This window comes from Cyprinus carpio, chromosome B21 (assembly GCF_018340385.1).
Source record: "Cyprinus carpio isolate SPL01 chromosome B21, ASM1834038v1, whole genome shotgun sequence".
NCBI lineage: Eukaryota > Metazoa > Chordata > Actinopteri > Cypriniformes > Cyprinidae > Cyprinus > Cyprinus carpio.
Genome location: NC_056617.1, coordinates 8,674,631 through 8,698,013, shown reverse-complemented (window position 1 = coordinate 8,698,013; position 23,383 = coordinate 8,674,631). Strand labels below are relative to the sequence as shown.

The window sequence follows — 23,383 nt, the reverse complement described above, 5'->3', positions numbered from 1 at the left end:
GTATCTTCCACGAAGAACCTTTAATATCCATGGAACTTTTCCATTGCACCAAATATTCTTTATAGTTCTTTAGATTATCAACACACTCATTAAAATAGGGTTGTTGTTCACAGCAATAACACAGAAGAACCATTTATGATTCCCCCAAGAACCTTTCAGTTTTTTTCTTTGTGTGAAGAACACTTTAAAACTCTAAAGAACAACTACATAGAAGCTTTTGTGCAATGGATGTTAAAGATTCTTCATGAACCATTGATGCCAATAAAGAACCTTTATTTTTAGTGTATGTTCTTCGGACAAATAAAAATGTTTACTTTTGAGAACTTTTCACCGAAAGGCTCTTTGGGGAATACAAAATGTTCTTCTATGGCTGTGAAAACCCCCTTTTGAAACCTTTATTTTTTTTTTTTGAAGTGTGTGGTGCCTTGATGAAAAACCAGGTAAATTAAATGTGTTTTTACCCCCTGCCCCCATCTACTGGGGGTTTACAAGTAACTCTGTTATTTGAGATGAGTCCGCCTCATTGTGGTTCTCTCCACTAAAGTGAGGAGGATTGATGGTTTTTAAAGGAAGTCTGGACAGTCTTCTTTTGTTTTCCAACAGCTATCTGATGACATAATTGATTATACATGTGTCTCATTGGCTTTGTTGTGGTTGGCCCCTCTGGTGGTGTCAAAGGGTTAACAAACCCTAGCGTTTAGTTTGAGAAAAGTGGCTACACTCAAAAAAATAGAATAAAGATTCCAAAAGGTCAGTTGATGCCATAAAAGAACCATTTGGGTTCCACTAAGAACCTTTAAGGGAAAAGTTCTTAAAAGGACCATTGTTCGTAATTTAAAGAACATAGCTTTTTCCAGGTTCCCCCTGGAACCACAGATGCCAGTAAAGAACCTTTATATCTGAAAGTGTATGTGAAATCCACTCACAAAGGTTGTTGGGTTCAGGAGACTGAGTTCTGGCTGAAGGGATGGATGTTTGGACGTTTATCCACAGGATGGTTGTAAAATGTTTTAGAAGGATTGGACGGTTCATGTTTGATGTGAGATTGAATCTGACAGTGCAGAAGCTACATCTTAAAAAAAATAGATGAATGCCTCTGATAGATTTGGAGATTGCTGAAGGAAAATACAGCTGCAGTAGGAGATCAAAAAATGTTTTGAGAATAAAAGTAACATCTAAGATTCAAGCTTTCTGAAATTCCTTGAAATATTCAATGGACAAATTGAAACTTAAACGTAACCTTTTGTGATTAGTTCAAATTAAGTTTAGAATTGAAAATTGGCCTTTAAATCTCTAATGTTGTTTTTATCAAAGAAGAATACATATCCCTTCAAGGGCAGCTAATGAAACCATCATCAGCCTACTCTTACAAAAACTGCTGTGTAGCAATTTTTTTTCTTGGTTACCATCCAACTGCGTGGAGCAAATTAAACAAGGCTCTTTGTTGCAGTGACAGAGACAAAGAAGCGTCTGACTCATTTGGCAGGAGTTCTAAAACGGGATATAGATATAGTTTCAGCATTTTCCCCATCCTACTCAGCTGTGATATAGTAATTATATAAAAACAAAATGAAAAAATACCAAAAATATATATGAAAAGAAAAATCAAGCTCAATAATTTTCAGTGGTCAAAGTGCCAAATTAAGAATGCTGTCTGTGTCACATTACTATATGTGTATGCACACACAGACTCCTTTTTTATTATTACATTTTTTTTTAATAAAAGTAAATTAATTAAAACTATGAAAAAACTCAAAATAAAGTATGTGATATATGTAGTGATTGAAATGTTAAACAAATCAAAATCCCTTATATTTAAGGTTCTACAAAGTAATGATGTGGAAATGATCAACTTTACTTTGGAAGGATAATGCAAAGTTGTTCCTATAAAGTAAATACTTGGCACTGGCACATCAGGTGCACTGTTTAAAAAAAATATATATCATCCATTAATTTTATGGACATTTCTGTTAATGCTAAAACACAACACAATGCAGTGCAAAATTCAAAATACAAGTAAAACTGTGTTAAAAAATCAATATAGTAAAATCAATTTGGAAAATTGCTTATACTAATACAGTACATTGTTTAAACTCACTAATTGTTTTAGATTGTGTAGATATTGGATATGCTGTATCCTCTCCTCAAAACTTCTTTAGTTGACACCCCGGACTGATGCTGTTCAAAAGAGATCAGCAAAGGCCCTTTAATTTACAGATCATTTCCGAGCAGGCAATTTCCTCAACATTGGACTCAACACTAATGACACCGTTCATGTGCTTTAACCAGAGGCATCTGAGAAATGTGTCTTCTCATTGTCAGGTGCTTTTAGGTCACGTGAATAAATCAAGCATGACACTTTTTGAGCGATGCCAAATCCAGAACACAGCCTTTGTTTCAACCTCCAAAAATTCAGGCTGTATTTTACTCAGGTAAACCTTCTCATCTGATGCATTTAACCCTTATGTTCTGTTGAGACAGACTTTAATGCTTTATGTGTTAATAATAATAGTTTAAAAGTTAATCTCTTATAGTTTACCCAAAAATAAATATTTGCTGAAAGTTTGCTCTCCCTCAGGCCATCCGGATGAGTTTGTTTCTTCACTGGAACAAATTTGGATACATTTTGCAATACATCACTTGCTCACCGGTGGATCCTCTGGGTGCCGTCATAATGAGATTTCCAACAGTTGATAAAAACATCTCAATAATCAACAATTAATTCACATTCCAGTTCATCAATGAATGTCTTCTGAAGCAAAAAACTGTGTGAATTCATCATTAAGACTTGAAACTTATTGCTTTGTGGCTATAGATTCTTCATCCGTAATATTGCTTACTCCAGTGAAAAAAGTTGTCTCTTCTGAATCAGGAGAGAAATAAGCACAGAACAAGCTCTGTTTACATGCAAAAATATTCCAAAACAGTTTCAAACAAATATTTTGATAGAATTTGATGTGGCGGAGGATGTTATTATGTATTATGGACTTATGTATTTTGGTCAGAACTGTCAGTTTTAAGTTAAAACACTTAAATGATATGTTTGTTAATTTGAAACACACAGCTTTTCACTTCAAAAGATGTTAACTGATGGATTAAGTCATGTTGTGGATTATTGTGATGTTATAATCAGCTGTCTGGACTCTCATTCTGACGGCACCCATTCACTGCAGTGGATCCATTGAAGTGATGCTAAATTTCTTTAAATCTGTTTTGATGAAGAAATAAACTCATTTATCATATATGTGTATATATACATTTATTTGTAAAATAATTAAAAGCTTTATTTCTTTTTAATTAGTAATATGCAAAAGAACACGAGGGTTAAATGAAACAGGTGCATTTCAAAAACTGGCACAAATTCACAAAAAAATTATAAACACTAGCAGGCAGACACGGCGTCAATACAACGACTGACAAAATGTATCATTACCGTATCCAAGTGTTAGACAGGACAGTAACTATCTAAACCTCTCCTACTAACCCACATCACTGAAAACTAATCCTGCTCTCTACCCACCGTCTCCCCTCTCGCGACGGAGCGCGCCAGAGGAATGGAGGGCTGGATCACGTGGTTGCCGGTGAACTTGCCACTCCAGCCCCTAAAAGAAAAGTGTAATTTGAAGAAAAGAGAACAAAGAAATCAGAGAGTATAAAATCCCTCGGCTAGTCTGCACTTGGTCAGAGTAAAGCTCGACAGACAGGCGCGCGCTCTCTTCCCGCATTCCCTCGCGCTCGTATAGTAAAGTTCCCTCTGAATCCGATCAGGATGATGCGATCTGCACAGCTTCTCGCTGCGGTCGTCTACTGCTTAGTGTGCATTCATTCTCTACCGGTACCAGACGGAAACAGCCACAGGTACAAACCTGCAGCGGTAAGTGCATTTAAAAATATTGTAAGTAACTACAAAATAACAGAAATAAAGATTCTTCTTCAAAAGACTTGTTAAGCAAATCAAAAATAATGTAAACAAATTTTAATTTAAAGTAATTTCACAAATACTAACATATAAGCATCTTTTTTCACTGTATGATATAGAAGGACTATAAAATATTCAAACATTGACAGGTGATGAATTTCAAATTTGTATGCAACTTGAATGATTTATTGCTTCCAATTCGTTTGCATTCACCTGTTACACATGCATCTACACAAGATATGTTACTAGAATAAACAAAAATTGTGTAATGTGTATGAAGAAGGCAAGTAAATATTTAGTGAAATAGAAATGGAATAACAGGTTGAGAAAAAATATAGAACATTAAAATTTAAATTTATAATTTAATCTTCTCATAATTTAACCTCCCACACAATGTTTTTACTGGAATATTAAGCATACATTAATGTTGCCTTCAGAAGCAACCAAATGAAGGCACCTGCACATTGCACTTATACATTGCATGCAAAAGCAGACCATTTTTGAATTCATTATTATCATGTCTTTTAATCCATATAGCTCAATATTATTCTGTTGAATCCACCCAGCTCTTTATTTGGAATTGGTTTCAGAGAAAAAAACTATAATTGTGATGTAGTCTTTATGGTTTAAACTTACTGCTGATCTTCGAAGAACTGAAATCTGGCTGTAAGAACTTTGTTCTGCACAAAGAAAGAAAGGGCTTGTAAGGCTTAGAGGAAGTGCACAAAGAAGAACTATACAGATGGCTGTTGTAACCCAGTTGGCAAAGATCCATACAGAGATTTTGCAAGGAAAAATATCAGGCTAAAAACACGTATCTGTGAATAAAAGATCTGAAATGAGTTCCAACAGAGTAGAGAACAACTGAACACTGTCTTTGTCTTTCTTTTAGAATGCTGAATAGTCACAGACACACAAAGCATTACCACAAAATGACAATGAAACATTGCATGCTGTCAAACCTCTGGCTATAAAGAGCAGCTTCATTTTATTGTATGTTTGCCTTGACCCAGTTTGCCAATCAAACAGGAATGGCACCTGCGATCAAACCATCTCCAGACATTTTTAAAGACAAACTGTGTACATGTTTTGTCGATGCGTTGATGCAGCATTGATGCGGAGCATTGCTGTGAATTTGTTCTTAAATGTTGACAAAGCTGGAGCAGGAGATTATGCAGGCAGGGGCAAGTCATCTGGCATGCTGAGCAGGATAACAAACCCTGTGTTTGCTGACAGAGGGGAAAATGGAAGGATCCAGATAGCTACCACTGCATTTGTTGACCTCCCTGAGAAAAGAAAAGCTGATGTCCTTCTTTAAGGCATTGTTCATGCATCACAAGATCCATGAAGACTTGCCAAAACAACTCAGTCAACACACTAACATGATTAATGTACAGTCCACTGAGTTGGGCGAAATTTATCTATCTATCTATCTATCTATCTATCTATCTATCTATCTATCTATCTATCTATCTATCTATCTATCTATCTATCTGTCTATCTGTCTATCTGTCTGTCTGTCTGTCTGTCTGTCTGTCTGTCCATCTAAAAACTGTTATATGCATCTATCCATCATCCATCCATCCATCCATCCATCATCCATCATCCATCATCCATCCATCCATCCTCTATAAAAAATTTGTCTATCAACTGTTCTATGCGTCCGTCCATCCATCCATCCATCCATCCATCCATCCATCCATCCATCCTCTATAAAAAATTTGTCTATCAACTGTTCTATGCATCTATCCATCCATCCATCCATCCATCCATCCATCCATCCATCATCCATCCATCCATTGTTCTATGCATCTACCTATGCATCTATCTCGCATTTTATTAATCAGTCTTTCGTTTCATCCATCAATCCATCTGTCTATCTACTGTTCTATGTATCCATCCATCAATCACCCATCCTTCCATTCATCCATCCGTTTATGCATCTACCTATACGTCTATCTTTCATTTAAAGTATCTATCTTTCCAACCATCCATCCATTTATCTACTGTTCTATGCATATATCCATCATCCACACATCCATCCATCCATCCATCCATCCATCCATCCATCCATCCATCGTTCTACACATCTACCTATACACCTATATATCATCTATCTATCTATCTATCTATCTATCTATCTATCTATCTATCTATCTATCTATCTATCTATCTATCTATCTATCTATCTGTCTGTCTGTCTGTCTGTCTGTCTGTCTGTCTGCATCCATCCATCCATCCATCCATCCATCCATCCATCCATCTACTGTTCTATGTATTCATCCATCAAACACCCATCCTCCATCCATCCATCTGACTATGCATCTACCTATACAGCTATCTTTCACTTAATGTATCTATCTTTCCAACATCCAGCCATCCGTTTATTTAATGTTCTATGTATATATATAATCAATCATCCACACATCCATCCATCCATTGTTCTACGCATATACCTATACACCTATATATCATTTTATGCATCTATCTTTCCATCCATCCATCCATCCATCCATCCATCATTCTATGCAGACCTATCCATCTATCCACCGTTTTGTGTATCTATCTTTCATCCATCCATCTATCTACTGTTCTGTACGTCTATCCATCATTCTTCCATCCATCATTCTATCTATGCATCTAACTGTCAATCTTTTTACCCTTCTATGCGTCTATCTTTCTTTCCATCCATCTGTCCATCCTTCCATCAATCCATGCATCTACCTATCCATATGTGTACTATTCTGTGCATTCATCTGTCTGTCTTCCTGTCTTTGAATTTCATTAAATTTTTAATTGCATCCTGTTGTTCATATTCAGGATCTGAATTGGAATGTAAAAGGGTTTTTTCAATTCATTTCTGAATCATGCACAAATCTAGTAAGCCACCATGTAGCATAAAAAAGCGTAGCGAACAGATTTTTTACCCATTCTAGGCACCCTTGTTAATCAATAACAATTATTTAGTTTGGGTTATCCTTATAACCCAGTCTCAACAAATGAAAGAAAAGGACACACAAGCTTAGAGTGGATAGATAAAATAAGGTCAGGGTCAGTTACAACGCACCACCTGTGGAGCTGTTTGGTTTAGATTTCTTGCCTGTAGGCACAAACGAGAGCAAGACTGACACCAGAAACCTTGACGTACCTGGTTTTGATTCAAACCACCATTTTTCCTGTCACCTGACCTTTAGTTCTAGAACCTATCGACAGCTGTTTCCTATCTCTACGGAAATTAGGAGACAAAAGAACTTGTTCTTGAAGTACCTTTATTTCAAGTTCATTGTTGTTCCTGGCAATGCATCAAACATTTCAGTGCAGTTGTCTTCCATAATAAAAATGCCTAGTTGTCACCTCTTTCGCTTTAAGGTGGAACAAGTGGGAACTATTTAAAGATTCAGAAGCAGTAGTATTTAGCCTCCCTAGGCTTAGAGACGCTAGTGGTCTACCTTAGATGCACTATACTCTTTTTGCATGAACATCTTCCATCAACATCATTTTCCCACTTAACAGTCTTCCTTTTCAGTGTAATCACTTATGTATACAACCCCAAAGCATGCAGATCTCTGGAGGTTTTTGCGGGTAAATATTTACCCTAGTCCGATTTCCTCTGGCATGCTCATTCATTATCTCTAGTTGTGGCCTACTTTAATGTGCCAGAAAATGTCTATGTAACAGACTGGAATTTCTTGTTTGTAATTTTTCTCTTGACAAAGGCATGCTTCAGAGAGACAATGAGACCCATGCAGCCAGGATGTTTGGATCAGGGTTGCATAGAAAATAATACGGCAAGCCAAAAAAGCAGGATGGTAGGAAATGCTCTTGGCTGTGTTTCTATGGCCTGCTTGCTGAGTGAGTCAGTAGTAATCAGTCATCCAAATGTAGAAAGTCATTTTGGGCGTATTTTGGAAATGTATGATGCTTTGCTCTTGATGCCGGCTTTGCTGATGAGTGTAAGAGATCTGTGAGGAGTTGCTGACATCATCCGGATGCCCCAAAGAGAAAGATTTGGCTGCCAACAAAGAGGTTATCCTTAGAAACCTTATGGAGATGGCATGATGCCAGGCACTCCAGTTCTCTCCAAACCTTATTCTTGCACTGACATGTCAGTTCTTTTCTTCTGGATTTTCCCCAAAGGCTTCTAGCTGGCTCTGGGTCTCTGTGTTTTGTTTCAGCATAACATACTGTATCATGTTAGAGTTTTACCCACTGACCCACTGACCTACAGATGAACATGCTGTGAAAATAGAGGTTTGTTTATGGTGTTTCTTCCATTCATGTTTGTTCCTTTTATATACCCAAATGTTGGATATTTTATATTATAAATGTAGGTGTTAAATATAATAGTTCTTCTGTATTGTTCAGAACATAGCAGATCTTCCTGCAGGCACAAATGCCTGATGGTTGAATGCATAAAGGTGTGACTGCAGCTTAAGGTAAAATAATTCCCAGTTGGTTTTGTTTGTCAGCTGATGAGAGGCATATATCTGTCAGGAAGGTATCATAAAAACATCATAAATTTGCACAACATGATGAGGCTTGGAAAGAGAGGCCTTTGTTTTATATGGAACATGTGTGGCTATGGTAATCCTGAAGACATTTAAGTGGGTTTCTGAATGGACTCCCATTTTCACATGTTTCACTACATGCAGGTGGATGCTGTAAAATACGCCCAGGCTTGAGGAATGTCTGGTTAAGAAAAGGTTCTTTGATTTGGGCTTTTGTTAAAATGAGATGTGTGCGTGAATGTTGTAATAATATTACAAGCAAAGACTACTTAGTGTAGTCCCTCAATAGTGCAGTCACACTGGTCTTTTTTTTAAATTAGTCTTAAATGAACAGTTCACCCAATATTATTCCCCCAATTAAAACCCTCCTTTTGTGTCCTATGAAAATACTCTCATAGTTCCAGTTGAAAATGTTTATGAGTAAATAATGACAGATTGTTTTCAGGCAGGTTTCAGTTTAATTTAGCTCTTAGAGCTGCCACAATTTTGGAGCAACATCTAATGATAGTTGGGTTGTTTGTTGAGAAAATTATGTTTTGGCTGTTTCTTTGGAGACTTGGCTTTGACTCTATATGCTTACAGCAGTTTCAGCTGCTAATATGTACTTATTTATTAAATCATAAGTAACCTGAGTCATCTTGTTTGCACTGAGCACCTCCACCTCTTATAAAATACTGACAGCATATTATGAAATGTGGTTACAAAAATGGGTCATATGAGTTATAGTATTTATTTTTTTGTGATCAACTTTGTATTTTTTTTTTATATTAACAAAACAATATTCATCTAAACCAACAAACAAACAGGGAAGGGGAAGCAACAGACACATTATCAATAATTTTTTTTTTTATTTGAAAGAGAGAGGGAAAAAAAATTACATGGTCATTCCTTTACATAGTCCAAAATGTCAGAAGAAAAGCATTGCAATGCATCAATAGTCCCAGGTTTAGCTCTGTTAATTAGTGCCATTGTACATTCACAAGCCACTAGTTCATAGTATTTCTATGATTTTTTCATTTAGACTTTTTATGTCCACTCTATGTCAAGAGTTTGGGGTCAGTAAGATTTTTTTTTTTAAAGACACATTAAATATATTACAAGTGATAGCCTCTAATGCTAATGATTTTTTTTTAAACTTTCTATTCATCAAAGAATTCTGGTAAAAAAATATCATATTTTCCTCAAAAATATTAAGTAGTATAACTATTTTCAACTTTGATAATAAGAAAGAAATGTTTCGTAAGCAGCAAATCAGCATACTAGCTTGATTTCTGAAGGACTTGAGTAAATTCAGCTTTTCCATTGCATATTAAAATAGAAAAAAAATATTTCAGAATATTCCTGCTTTTATTGTATTTTTGATCAAATAAATATAGTCTTGGTACACATAGAAGATCTTAAAAAAATTAAAGAAAATTAAACAGACCCAAAACTTTAGACTGGTTTATTTAGGAATTATGTGTGGATTATACAGAATTGATCTATTAAAAGGGCAAAAAACATTGGCTGTCTACTGAGTTTTGGTTTGAAATGGGAGTATGTGTGTTTACTTTGGCCCAAGGGGTCTGTTTTGTTGATTTAGGCTTTAACCTTTAACCCTTGACTCCCGCTGAACCTGAGACACCCGGGTGTTTTTCTTCCACCTCCGTAGCTCCCTAAGTAGACTCGAAGCCAGTTTGTCATCGCTGAGAGGTTCCAACTGCTCTACAATAAACAATCTTGACTGTTGTACAAAAACTTGCCTGTCTCCAGGTTGTTTAGAGACTGCTTAAATTACATGCTTTCAACATGTTTGACCATTTAATGACGGTTTAGCCTGCATGGAAAGTCCATGCGCACTCAGCAGATTTGAGAGAAACAAACTGAGAGTAGATAAAGCGCAGTGAATTCTTCACTTCTATCTGTGGAATTTGTGCGGTTCCTCATTGCCGGGGGTGTTGGGTCATGTTTTAGCAACACTATCAAATTCACATGTCAGTGGATTTTTACTAAGGTACTAAGTCTTGACTTGCCCACAAAAATTTGGTTGTTTTTCCTTTTATTTGTTAGAATTGGTCTTGAGTTACAGTTTCCTTTTATTTGTTAGAATTGGTCTTGAGTTACACTGTCTTCTTACCAGATGCTACGCAACAAGTTTCCAGCAATAAGCAATTTGTCTGTTCTCATTGAATATGAAACTGTTATTGGTCACACTTTATTTTAAGTTCCAATTCTAGCTATTAACAAACCATTTACTATAAATTTTGACTCAATAAATTCCTGATTTGCTTATTAATAGTTAGTAAGGTAGTTGTTAATTTTAGTTATCGGGTATGTTTAGGGATGTGAAATATGGTCATGAAGAATATGCACTATAAGTACTACTAAACAGCCAATATGTTAATAATAATAGTGAGAATTGGTCCCTAAGTGTTACCCTGTTATTTGATAATATTTGATGTCAGATGCATTATAGAGTGCTGCATTTTAGCACTTAGGTTTTAAACCAGTGAGATAGAGAGATTGACGAAATGTCCCGTAACTCATCCTTTGCTGCGGTAAAAAGAATTGCTGTTTGTCTAAAAAAAGTCCAAAACCTTGAGAAATTGACTACTCATTTACTCTTAAGCCACTCGCTTTAGTCTGTTATATATTTATGATAGTTGGACCTGCTTTTAATGATAAAGTAACATTTAAATAAGTGACTTTTTTCTTTTCAGACTTCCTGCTTTATATTTCTAAATGTTTTATGGTTGTCTAAATATAGTTTGTGCTTAAATTACAGCTTTTAAAAGACTCCCTATGGCTACGTGAGGCGGAAGGACTTTTAAAAGCATTTAAAAGAAATAGTTCAACCCTATACCACCCCTGGCCTCTAAACCAAGCACAAATTAGAGAAGGAGGTGTAGAGAAGGAAAAAGAGTGAGAAGGAGGCTTCTAAACCCGCACAGCTGGAGTAGAGAATTGCGATGAGGTTTTGGGAAGGAGAGAAATTGGGGCAATCTGACTTTCCCCTCCAGGCAGCTAACCTCCCAGCCCATTAACAGAACCATTTCCTTGAAATTTGGGTGAGGAAATTGACTGTGATAATGCTTCTTGTAAATTATCAGTGACGTAAGACCAACTGTTGCGCAACTAATTTCACTAATTGTGCTTCCAATTTAGACAGCAAGGCTTTATTTGCACCTTTTACCTTACTGTTTGTCCAACCAGAACACCGTAGCAACCACCTAGCAATGCCCTAGAAATTATAGTGTTATTTTAGTACTATTTATGTACTTTTATTTTAATTTGTTTATATTTTAAAATTATGGTTTATATTTTTATGTTTTGTTTTATGATTTAATTAAAAAACATTTTTTTTATTTATTTTTCATTTCAGTTTTTTTTATTTTATTTTAGTACTTCATCCTAAACTTATTTTATTTCCATTAGTTGGCAGGCAACATTTCTAATTTTTGTTTACATTTATGTTTTTTATGTAACATTTATATTTTATTTGAGCATTATTTCAATAAACAAAACAAAAAAAGAAATGAATAGTTTTAGTTAACAATAAAAATACTGCTAGCATTACCTTAGAAACCCTAGCATCCAGTGTTATTTTAATATTATTTATATTAATATTTTGAATGACCTTTTATTTTATTGTATTTTTAAATATTTTTTATTTATTTATTTTAAGGTTATATTTTAGTTACATTTTAATTTTATTTTAAGTTTTAGTAATTGTGTTTTGTGATTTTGACATCTTTATTAGTTATTTTTTTACATTTCTGTTTATCTTTAATTAATTTAATTTGTTAATGTTGTTGCTTCCACTTAAACTTAATTTGTTTCGGTTAGTTAGTTTCAAAAGCAACATTTGTTTACATTTTAAAAGGTTTTTCATCTATTTACATTTTATTATATATTTCATATTTTCATTTTTTAAATAGTTTTGGACTAGCAATGCCCTGTAAACCAGCCAAACCAAACAAACCAAACAAACACAATTTAATAGTGTAGCATCTATAAATGAAGGTCAAATGCACATTTGATTGACAGTTTATGTGTGTGTTAACAGGACTGGCCTGAAAAGACCCATCACCATGGCCTGAAGAAGAGGGGCCAAAATCATCACATTCAGGACACCCTGAGTGAACACTCTAGCAATAAAAGAGTACATCCACACTTGACTCTTCCCAAGAATGACACTAAATTCTGGAACAGACCTCGCTGTGGAGTCCCAGACTACCCCTCACAGAAGGAAGGGAGCGTCCTTAATTACTCAACCCTCAAAGGAGGTTTGCTTGGGGGCCGTCATCGCCAAAAACGCTTTGATTTGTTTGGAGGACGCTGGGACAAAACAGACCTCACATACAAGTAAGACTTGCACGGATCGCGGTTGCGGTTGCTTGCTGTGTCTACACTTAATGAGATGATAGACATAAAATGAATTAAACATTAAATCGTAAATGGGAGAAAATTACTTTGATGCATTGCCAAGGTACTATTTTGAGCCTTACACAACAAAGGCCACAATGAGGCAATAATATAGCTTATTTTTGGTATCCTAGCTCCGAGTCAACACACATTTGACTGAATCTATACATTAAAGGTATTTTTCTTTACATTCTGTAATAAGAACTTCCTCCTTTTATCTCAGAAATACACACAGGAAATACTTGTTTCTAATGTTTCTTTCTTTATCTTCTCACATTTCTTATAGCTGTTATCAGTTCTAAAAAAGACCACACACTCTTTTCACTATTACACCCACTTAATTAGAAGCAATAAGCTGTGTCTCAGACCCTGGACTGCATGGCTCCAGAACACAGTGAGAAATATGTATCAAGCCCCCTTTGATTTAAAGCAGTAAATAATTTTCTTAAACCCACAGTCGCTCGCTACTTCAAGTCGACCTGAATTTCATTGGTTTTGAAAGGAATAGTTCACCCAAAATGAAAATCGTGTCATCTTATACCTACCCTCATCATTCCAAACCTGTTCAACTTTCTTTCTTCTGCAGAAAATAACATATTTTGAAAAAAAATTCTTAAACACACAATGAAAATCCATTGACTTTCATCAGTTGACCTCAGTGACTCAGTGACTATACCTTTAAGAAGCCTTTTGATTGACATGATGGCCTTGTTATTGTATTTGTCTGGTCACCACTTCATGTTTTGACTGATTTGCCTCATATATCTCTGTCAAAGATGGTTCCCACCGGACATAGTACTCTCTGTAATTTGAAGTCAGTGAGGTCACGACCCGACTAGGAGAAGATGTTACATTTCAGAGCACTCAAGTGTGTTATGGGCGCAGAGCCCAAATGGTTCTAGTTTTCTCTTCAGTGCTTAGCAGGGGGTGACATGAGGATCCAGAAAAAAGAAATCCAGCCTTACAACCACTGAATAAACCTGTCCCTTGATTTATGGTCCTTCCCATAAAATATTACAGCCTATAAATCTCTCATGGTTATCCATCTGAATCAAGCCATATTACTGTAGGACAGACTAGTCTTTGTGTCTGCTTACTGTAAAGATAGTCAAAACATAAAAATAGTATTTTCTGAACTTTTTATATCCCTATAAAATGTCATATGTATATATAAATTATGTATATATTTATAAAATAGTATTTATTTGTGCATTCTTATTTTCCATATTTTTCTGTTTAAATTAGTGCTATCTAATGCTCACTTAAAGGGATAGTTCACCCAAAAATGAAAATGACCCTATGATTTACTCACCCACAAGCCATCCTAGGTGTATATGACTTTATTCTTTCAGAATCAGAGTTATATTAAAATAATATCCTGGATCATCCAAGCTTTATAATACCAGTGAATTGTGGTTGAGATTTTGAAGTCCAAAAAAGTGCATCCATCCAGCATGAAAACTACTCCACACAGCTCTAGGGGGTCATTTTTTTGGGGGTGAGTTAATGACCATTAATGGTTCCTTTAAAAAAAAACTTTGAAATCATTTGACAATTTATATACTAAGTACTGCCTTATCAGAATCTGATGTCAAGACAGCTACTCATGCACATATTTTATCTCCAGCAAACCCCAGTCAGCAGCATTCTAATGCTGTGCCACTATGAGCTGTCATGACTCACGTCTCTGAAGGTTGTTTATGGGCTATAGCACCTCACTATCCTCTGTAATTTGTCCCCTCACTGAATGACGGACTGTACATGTGCAAAATGAACTCAAACACTGCCCCCCCCCACTCCGCCCATCCTACCCCCACCATACTATCAATTCAGTTACTTTAATGAGTCTGTAACCTTAAGTAAATCTGTGTCTTTCATGTCACATGTGTGCAGTGGATTGAGGTCTGAAGTCATTTTGCATGCTTAAAGTCAAGTGTGAAGCACACCTTCAGTAAAACCTGATGAATGACACATGGGCACTAATATTGTTCATTAAAGTCACCATTGGACCAGATGGTTAGACGTTACTGATGACAGTAGTAAAAAAAAAAAAAAAAATTAGAGAAAAGAAGCCACTTGCTTGGAATGTTGAAATCAGTTGAAATCAGTTGTGCTGTTGTAATACTTTTATGGAAACCGTGATCCATTTTTTTCAAGATTCTTGTTAAACAGTAAGTTCAGAATAAAAATTCTGAAAGTGATGCTTTAAAGATAATATGCTGTTTGCTAAATTAAATAAATACTAATGATTACATTATCCTTTTTTTTTCTTCATTTTTAAAGCATTTTTTATTTTATTTTATTTATATATATTTTTTTTTCACAAACCCAAAGATGCCTCTTCTGGTCCCCTGGAAGTCCCTAGACCCCTGTTTGAAAACCCCTGACATATAAGTATCTATAAAACCTATTTGGGGCCACTGTATAAGCACTTTAAAGCCACTAAACCTGATTTACGTTTCATCTATTCCTTTGTGGTAGTAGCCATAGTCCTAGGTCAGCAAATAGGGAGGAATTCTCTAATTGTAGCAGTGAATAAGGACAATGTTTAAAGCCACAGACTACCACACTGGGCTCTCTCCCGCTGTCATAGCTCCTGTCTGGGCTTGCAGACTGCAGAGGCCCCACAATATGAGACAGTTTGTGGCTCCAACATGCAGCCCCGGAGCGATCCCTGTCCCACAGAGCTAATAATGACCAAAGCATGAAGGTGTCCAAGCATGAAAACAGCACAGAGCAGAAGTACCAGTCACTATAGCTGCAGGTCGGGAGCTAAACAATACCTCAGATGAGGTGCTTTAAGACATTTTCTTTTTCTTTTTCATGAAATGTACTAAAGGGAAGCTTTGTGGAACATGATACAGATTTGTGGTCCACCAGCTTAAATGTGCTCGGTGGGGATTCTGCTTGTGAAAATAAGCATGCATGCCTTCATCACTCAGCAAGCTTTATAATGTAGCTTGTCTTTCATCTGAGAGAAGTTAAAACCTGTGAGCTCATTCTATAAGAGATGAAAGTAGCATTTTAATTTATAAACAGCATTCAAAATGCGTAAACTGCTGGTTTAGAATAGAAAGAGCAGTTGAAGCTTTTTAAGTTTTTGGGAGGAATCAACGGTGGTGTGATAGTAAACTCTGGATCAGAAAAATTCTAATTCAAGATAAATGCAACCTAAAAGGAAAGTCAACCCAAAATCTTTTACTCATTTCAGCTATAATTTACACAAAAGAAGATATTTTAAATAACTAGTGACTTCCATTGTATTTTTATTCATACAGTGGAAGTCAATGGAAACGTAACTGTATAGTTACCAAAATCTTTCACACAAGAACAAAAGTTATACAGGTTTGGAACAACATGAGGGTGAGGAATGATAACAGAACTTTCATTTTTGGGCAGACTATCCCTTTAAAGCCTCTAAAATAGTCAGTAATGCAGTGTATTGTGAATTGTTTTGGATTAAAAAGGTCCTGCCAAATGACAAGAAACAAAAGAGTCTTGAAATATCTTATATATTCCTGTAAGGCTTATATGCACTTAAAGGAACCCGGATCGGGGTACCATCACTGTCACAATATCAAGTATCACATGTGTTCTGTTATTATGGTCAGAGAGCGTTGTAGTAGTAGGTACCGTGTCTAATCCATTCAGACTGAGCTTGTCTTTCACAACAGCCAGATTATGATCCAGTCCCTTGGTTCACTACCAGGAAGGGTAGCAAACATGTTCAAATAAAGGGAATTATTGGGGTAATGCACCAGAGACTAAATGAAAATAGCATGGGTGGTCTGTAATGAGCATTTATGAGTGTTTGTGCTCGTGTTACAGGATCATGCGGACGCCTTGGCAGCTGAGTTTAGAGAAAGTCAGACATGTGTTGAGAGAGGCACTGCGGGTCTGGAGTGATGTCACGCCTCTCACCTTTACTGAGGTCACTACTGGCCGGGCGGATATCATGATTGACTTTAACAGGTAAAAAAAACTGTTTTCTGTGTCTGCTATGTTTTTAAAGGGGTCATAACGTACATTTAATCATTTTATTATTTTCACTCCAGTTGAGGTCCAGTTATAATGTTAGATCAAGAAGTCATATATGACCATTTTTCACCGTTTGATGCTTTTTTCTATTGAACCTTTAGGAACATGTAAATGTATTTTGTTGTGATTGGTTAACGTTTTTGCATATGTAATAACTTTGTAGGTTTGCAGAGTTGTGACATCATAACCACAAAGAATTATAAAGGAGTTGTATTTGCAGCTTACAGTAATTTCAATAATAAGTCTTATTATTTAGATTACAGTATGTTTCATAGAAAATGGAAATATTTTAAATTTCAGCTGCCATTACTCCAGTCTTCAGAGTCACGTGATCCTTCAGAAATTGTTATTCTGATTTGGTGCTTAAGAAAATTTTCTTATTATTAATGTTGAGAACAGTTGTGCTGCTTAATATTTTTATGGAAACTGTGATCCCAAGATTTATCGAAAACAACACTGCAATGAAAAATTTAACATATTCAGCACACTTTGACTGGCCTTTTATATTCTGTATATCATCGATGAAATACTGTTTCTCTGGCCTCTCATTTGACAGAGCTTGTAACACCTTATTGTCAGTTCAGAGATGTGTGTTCATTGACACAAAGAGAAAAGGTTTCCACTTGACTAGTCAAGCACAGACGCTTTTCATCTCCTCTAGAAGCTGGAGATTAGAGAGGGTGTCGGTTTAGGATTATAGCTCGAAAATTTACACTGCACGTCCATTCATGCATGTGTGTTGCTTCTTAAATTCCCATAGTAAGAAAAGTCATAACTCAGAACACCTGTGTGGTTTAGTTCTACATATGGACATGCAACACTGCGGCACAAAATACCTTTCTTTTTGAAAAAATAACCTTAATGTTGAAAAGCATGACTTGTGGAAGCACATTATTACTACAAAGTGCTGTTTGAGTTTTTCTTCCCCCCAGGCTTTATCATTTTGCACATTGATTTTTTGGTTTCAAATTAGGCTATTTGCATTTCTAAATTGAAGTGATAAATGTAATTTTGGGGCACTTTAATGTGGTGTTGGCTTTGGTCTTTTCCTTTTTACTACTTGTTATAAATCATAAATCATAAGGTATGTTGAAAGATGCAGTACAACAAATGTCTGAAAATTGTTTCAAATGTTTAGAGGCCATTTTCTCAAAAACACTAAACTCAAAATGATGAAGCAGGAGAAAAGTGCTAGATTTACAGTGTGCGCAACACCAGACCCATATAAATGTCATGTCTCTTTCAAAAGGAAGTTGTGCTTAAACCAGTGGCTTTTTCTCTCGATTTTCTGTTTGAAAATGAAAGTCCCTCTGAAAACTTGGCTTCCTGTTAAAGCGCTAATGTACAGTTGTTATGTTTCTGAGATACGCACGTACGAAGGTCTAATGAGGGATACCACTTTTCTTCAAAGCAGAAGGAAATATCTAGATCCATCTGGCATAAAGCGAAACATCTGGAGGTCGGTTCAGTGAAGTGTGGGACTCTAGGCATGTGATCAGTTTCATTGGTCCTGACTCAGTCTGAGATTCCATCAATGGGATAGTAGTGGACCGGACATTTGTGGGTTAGATTTAACCAGAATAGTGGCCTTCTTTGACCTTTCATGTCTGCCAGGTTTAAAGATCTACAATCCTTCAGGGCTTTGTGCGTAATTTAACCCCTCAGCATTTCACAATGGAAAATTTAGGGTTCAGTTTATTCAGTGCCATTCAGCCAGGGTGGTATTTAGCATTCCATTAAAGACAAGGGTATCAGGAAAGTTACTGAAGTGTGACAGTTACAGTAGGCTATAATGCTGTACGGTTGGAAACAGCAATGTCTCTGTTCAGGTCATTATTCTCACCCTCATTTAATCATTCTATGTAATGAAGTGTGCTTATAAAATTCTTTCAGCGATCAGTTCATCAGGCATGTTTGATGAAATAAAAGAACGGGAATCATTGCTTTTGTGCTGTCATCTGAGAGACTATGTTTCACATTCAGGTACTGGCATGGAGACAATCTTCCTTTTGACGGCCCAGGAGGAATTCTGGCTCATGCCTTCTTTCCCCGAACTTACAGAGAGGGAGACATTCACTTTGACTATGATGAGACTTGGACAGTGGGCAACAGTATGGGTGAGTGAGGGTCCTGGTTCATTTGGTATGACTTTTTACCTATAATTAAGATTTTTTTTTTTTACTCACAATTGGAAGTTATATCTCACAGAATTGCTAGTTCATATCTTTCAAGTAATTCTGAGTTTACATTTTTTGAGACAAAATAAAAAATGTAACATGCAACACTGTATTTCGCAGTTCTGACTTTTATCTCAAAAATCTCATGGTTCTAAGTTTATATCTTGCAATTGCAAGAAAAAAGCGATATATAACGAGATATAAGTGATATAAATTACTTCCAAATTAGTTGGTCAGATTTAGTTAATCTAATACTTATAAATAAGCAATTTCACACAACAAGAGCACTGTTGATCCAAAAATGCTTAAATTCACACACGACTGCAAGTAATATACAGTATTGCTTTATATGAGTGTACATCAAAGGTCTGAAGAACTTTAGCATTTTAAATATTATTATTTTGCATTTTAAATATTGCAAGGTGCTTTGTACATTTTCGCTGTGCTGACTATAATACATACAAATGCTGTTAAAGCAAAATCATTGTTTGTACATCTCCAAGCAACATACTGCAGTGTTGTATTGTCCCTGAATGAATCAGTTTTCTTGAATGAATCGTTTGTTTGAATGATCCAAAACTCAGTCATAAAGCCAGTCACTTGTTTTATACCTGACTGAATCAATGGTTTTAATGAATCGGTTGAGAGAATGGTTCAAAGACTCACTCATAAAGCCAGTCACTTGTTTCTTTCCTGAAGGAATCAATGAAAGAAGTCTGTTGCTTGTCGCTTGCTACCGTTGTAACTTTGCAACCTGCAGAAAAAAAAAAAATGTTTGTTTTATTACGTACAAATGGATTTCAACATAAATATATGATGCATGAACTACATACCATACTATGTGATTTCAAACCCTATTTTTTAATCCTCTTGCTTTTGTACTAGGTACTGACCTCCTCCAGGTGGCTGCTCATGAGATCGGTCATGTTTTAGGATTGCAGCACTCCATGGCACCAGGCGCAGTGATGTCGCCTTTCTACACTTTCTCCTACCCACTCAAACTGAGTGAAGATGATAAGCGAGGTATACAGTCTTTGTATGGAACCAGACACACAGATGATAAAGTAAAGATGGAGGAGAGAACTCCCAAGGTCACAGAAACTAATGAGATTGAAAGCACGGTGGTGAGTTATATGCCTGATTGTATCTGATCTTGGGAATCTTGGGAATTCTTTTATTCTTCTCATTCTCTTTTTTTCTCCTTATTTCCTATATTTTCAGCCTGATGCTTGCCAAACTGACTTTGATGCTGTATCTATGATCCGAGGTGAGCTGTTTTTCTTTAAGTCGGGTTATGTATGGCGGATCCGTGATGGTAAACTCCAGACTGGATATCCTGCATTGGCATCCAGGCACTGGAGAGGAATCCCAGGTGACATTGATGCTGCTTTTGAGGACAAATCTGGAAATATCTGGTTCTTCCAAGGTAAACTGTCTCAAAATAAACAAAGATGCTTTTGAAATTTTCTTATGCTCACCAAAGCTGCAGTAAAACAATAATATTCTTAAATATTAATATAATTTAACTGTTTTTTTTATTTTTATTTTATTATATTTAAAAATTGAATTAAATTTTTAAAGAGACATTACTCCAGTTTTTAGTGTCACATGAACAATCTTAATTTGGTGGCCATATGTATATATTAGTGCTGTCAAACAATTAATCGCATTCCAAAATAAAAGCTTTTGTTTACATAATATATGTATGTGTGCTGCCGTGTATATTTATTATGTATATAACAAACGATTAATCTTGATTAATCCCATCCAAAATAAAAGCTTTTGTTTACATAATATATGTATGTGTGCTGCCGTGTATATTTATTATGTATATAACAAACGATTAATCGTGATTAATCGCATCCAAAATAAAAGCTTTTGTTTGCATAATATATGTATGTGTGCTGTGTATATTATGTATATATAAATACACACACATGCATGTATATATTTCAGAAAACCGGTTATGTTTATATATTAAATATATTTATTTATAATATAAATTATATGAATATAAATACAGACATTAAAAAAAAATAAAAAATAAAAAAAAAAAACACAAATATATTATGCAAACAAAAACGTTTATTCTGATATATATATACATATACATAATAAATATACACATAAAACAAACAAAAACTATTAAAACAAAAACGATTAATCTTTGTTAATCTAAAATCTTGACTGCACTCATATATATTTAAATAAAAATATAAATATATATTTCTTAATAAAAAAAGGAATTCCAAAAGAACATTTTCAGCTAGCATCAGAAAGTTTATATGTGACCCTGGACCACAAAACCAGTCTTAAGTGTCAATTTTTCAAATAAATAAGCTTTCCATTGATGTATGGTTTATTAGGATCGGACAATATTTGGCTGAGATACAACTATTTGAAAATCTGGAATCTGAGGGTGCAAAAAATCAAAATACTGAGAAAATCGCCTTTGAAGTTGTCCAAAGCTATGCATATTACTAATCAAAAATGAAGTTTTGATATATTTACGGTAGGTAATTTACAAAATATCTTCATGGAACATGATCTTTACTTAATATCCTAATGAGTTTTGGCATAAAAGAAAAATCTATAATTTTGACTCATACAATGTTTTTTGGGCTATTGCTAAAAAATATACCCCAGCGTCCAGGGTCACATATATTTATAATCCAGATGTCTAATTATCCAGTAAAAACTAAGCAGCCTAAATCAGTAAACTAAATCAGGGGTTCATGATGAATGGAAAATTCATAAACCGTGATTTCACCTACCATTCTCTCTGTAGGCCAGAGTTACTGGGTTTTTGATGCAGAGCGGCAGATCACAGGGCCGGACTCTGTGCGACGACTAGGTCTAACAGTGACTGACATTCAGGCCGCCCTCATGTGGGGAGAAGATAAGGCTCAGAAGATCTACTTCTTTAAAAAAGGAAGCTACTGGCGATTCAACCTGAAGGAAAACCGCGTAGACTCGGTCCACCCTCGCAGCATGAGGGACTGGAGGGGCATACCGGGTGACATTGACGCTGCTTTCCAGGACCGATTCGGTGCGGCTGTCACTGAGACATTATTTCTTGCATGTTTTTGAATCTACAAAGGATGGAGGGAGTTTAAAAAGTCATTGAATGTCTCTTTGTTCGTTATACTCCACAGGCTTCGCCCACTTCTTGAGAGGGAAGCAGTACTGGAAGTTCGACCCAGTGGAAGTGAGGGTGCTGGAGGGATACCCACGATACATTGGCATGGATTTCTTTGATTGTTCTGCAGCCCTGTATCGATGAATCACTGGTACAACTAGATGTAATTTATCCCAAATGTAATGCTGATCTTTGGCACGCACCTAGTGCAACAGGCAGTTTCCACATGTTTAACTTTGAACCAAGCTAGGTCTAGTATTTTTATTTATATCATGCAAAGTGTCAGATGCACAGTCTCTAAATCTGTACACTGGATCAAAATTTTTTTTTTTTTTTTTTTTTTTTTGTGGATTCAAACAGATACTGTTTATCTACTCAGTCTGTGGCTATCTGCGCCAATTAACCATATTGCTAGATCTTCTCATCTGCAAAACAATGACTCTCATTTCTCAGGAAAAGCAGGAAATTCTGGCCTTAAAATATTTTTCGTATATATTTTGTGTACTTGGTTATTTATTATTTGTATATTTTTGGCAGTATTGATAGTGTTATGAAAACATATCGGCCCTTCTTTTTGAGAAATACCATATTGAGCCATTAGTGACGTGCTGTTAGTTACCACAGAAGACAATTTTGCTCTTAAAAACAAGCAAATATTGCATTAAACCTAATGCACTTACAGTGGAAACCTATAAGGCAAGTCATCAGAAACCTTACTGAAGCGCATACTAATAACTTTTAGTACAAATTTAGGTGACAAAAACTTGAGGTAAACATATACATCAACTATTAAAGCATCCTAAAAACCAACAATTTACATATCAACAATATAAAGAAACTTTACTTAAATTTAAATAAATAACTGAAACATTGAAGGGCCTGGACTTTAAAGTGTAGAACCTTGATGCTGTACTTTCAGTATTAAGGGGCTTTCGTTAATTTTTAATGAAAAATGGCAATTTGACGTGACACAAGTGACCTTTGGGAATAGCTGTCAATGTGAACGTCCATTTATTCTTAACTTAAGTCTTTAAGAGACTTATGAAGACCTGCTTTTCAATAGTGATAATGTATATTTTGCAGTGCAGGTCACTGATGCTGTTCACGTCTATCTAATTAAACGTTTTGCATAGTGTGGCTACTGAGGAATACAATCCTTATAGCATGATAATGATGGCTTTTGATCTGGGAAACTGTA

General features: G+C 35.6%; 1 protein-coding gene across 1 annotated transcript; it reads left to right on the top strand.

Moving 5' to 3' along the window:
* The first annotated feature begins 3,544 nt into the window (after window positions 1–3,544).
* On the top strand, window positions 3,545–22,538 carry mmp11b (matrix metallopeptidase 11b). Its single transcript, XM_042748190.1, has 8 exons — window positions 3,545–3,874; window positions 12,473–12,771; window positions 16,660–16,803; window positions 18,853–18,986; window positions 19,932–20,170; window positions 20,268–20,472; window positions 21,835–22,095; window positions 22,202–22,538. Exons 1-8 carry the CDS (start codon window positions 3,770–3,772, stop codon window positions 22,327–22,329), a joined length of 1,515 nt encoding a protein of 504 aa, XP_042604124.1. The 5' UTR covers window positions 3,545–3,769; the 3' UTR covers window positions 22,330–22,538.
* The last annotated feature ends 845 nt before the right edge of the window (window positions 22,539–23,383 follow it).

Excerpts from the sequence above, each read along its gene's own strand:
- mmp11b (XM_042748190.1), top strand. The coding sequence starts at position 3,770 with ATGATGCGATCTGCACAGCTTCTCGCTGCGGTCGTCTACTGCTTAGTG. Across the intron at positions 20,171-20,267 it reads ATGAGATTGAAAGCACGGTG|CCTGATGCTTGCCAAACTGA; the intron begins GTGAGTTATATG and ends CTATATTTTCAG. Across the intron at positions 22,096-22,201 it reads TGCTTTCCAGGACCGATTCG|GCTTCGCCCACTTCTTGAGA; the intron begins GTGCGGCTGTCA and ends TATACTCCACAG.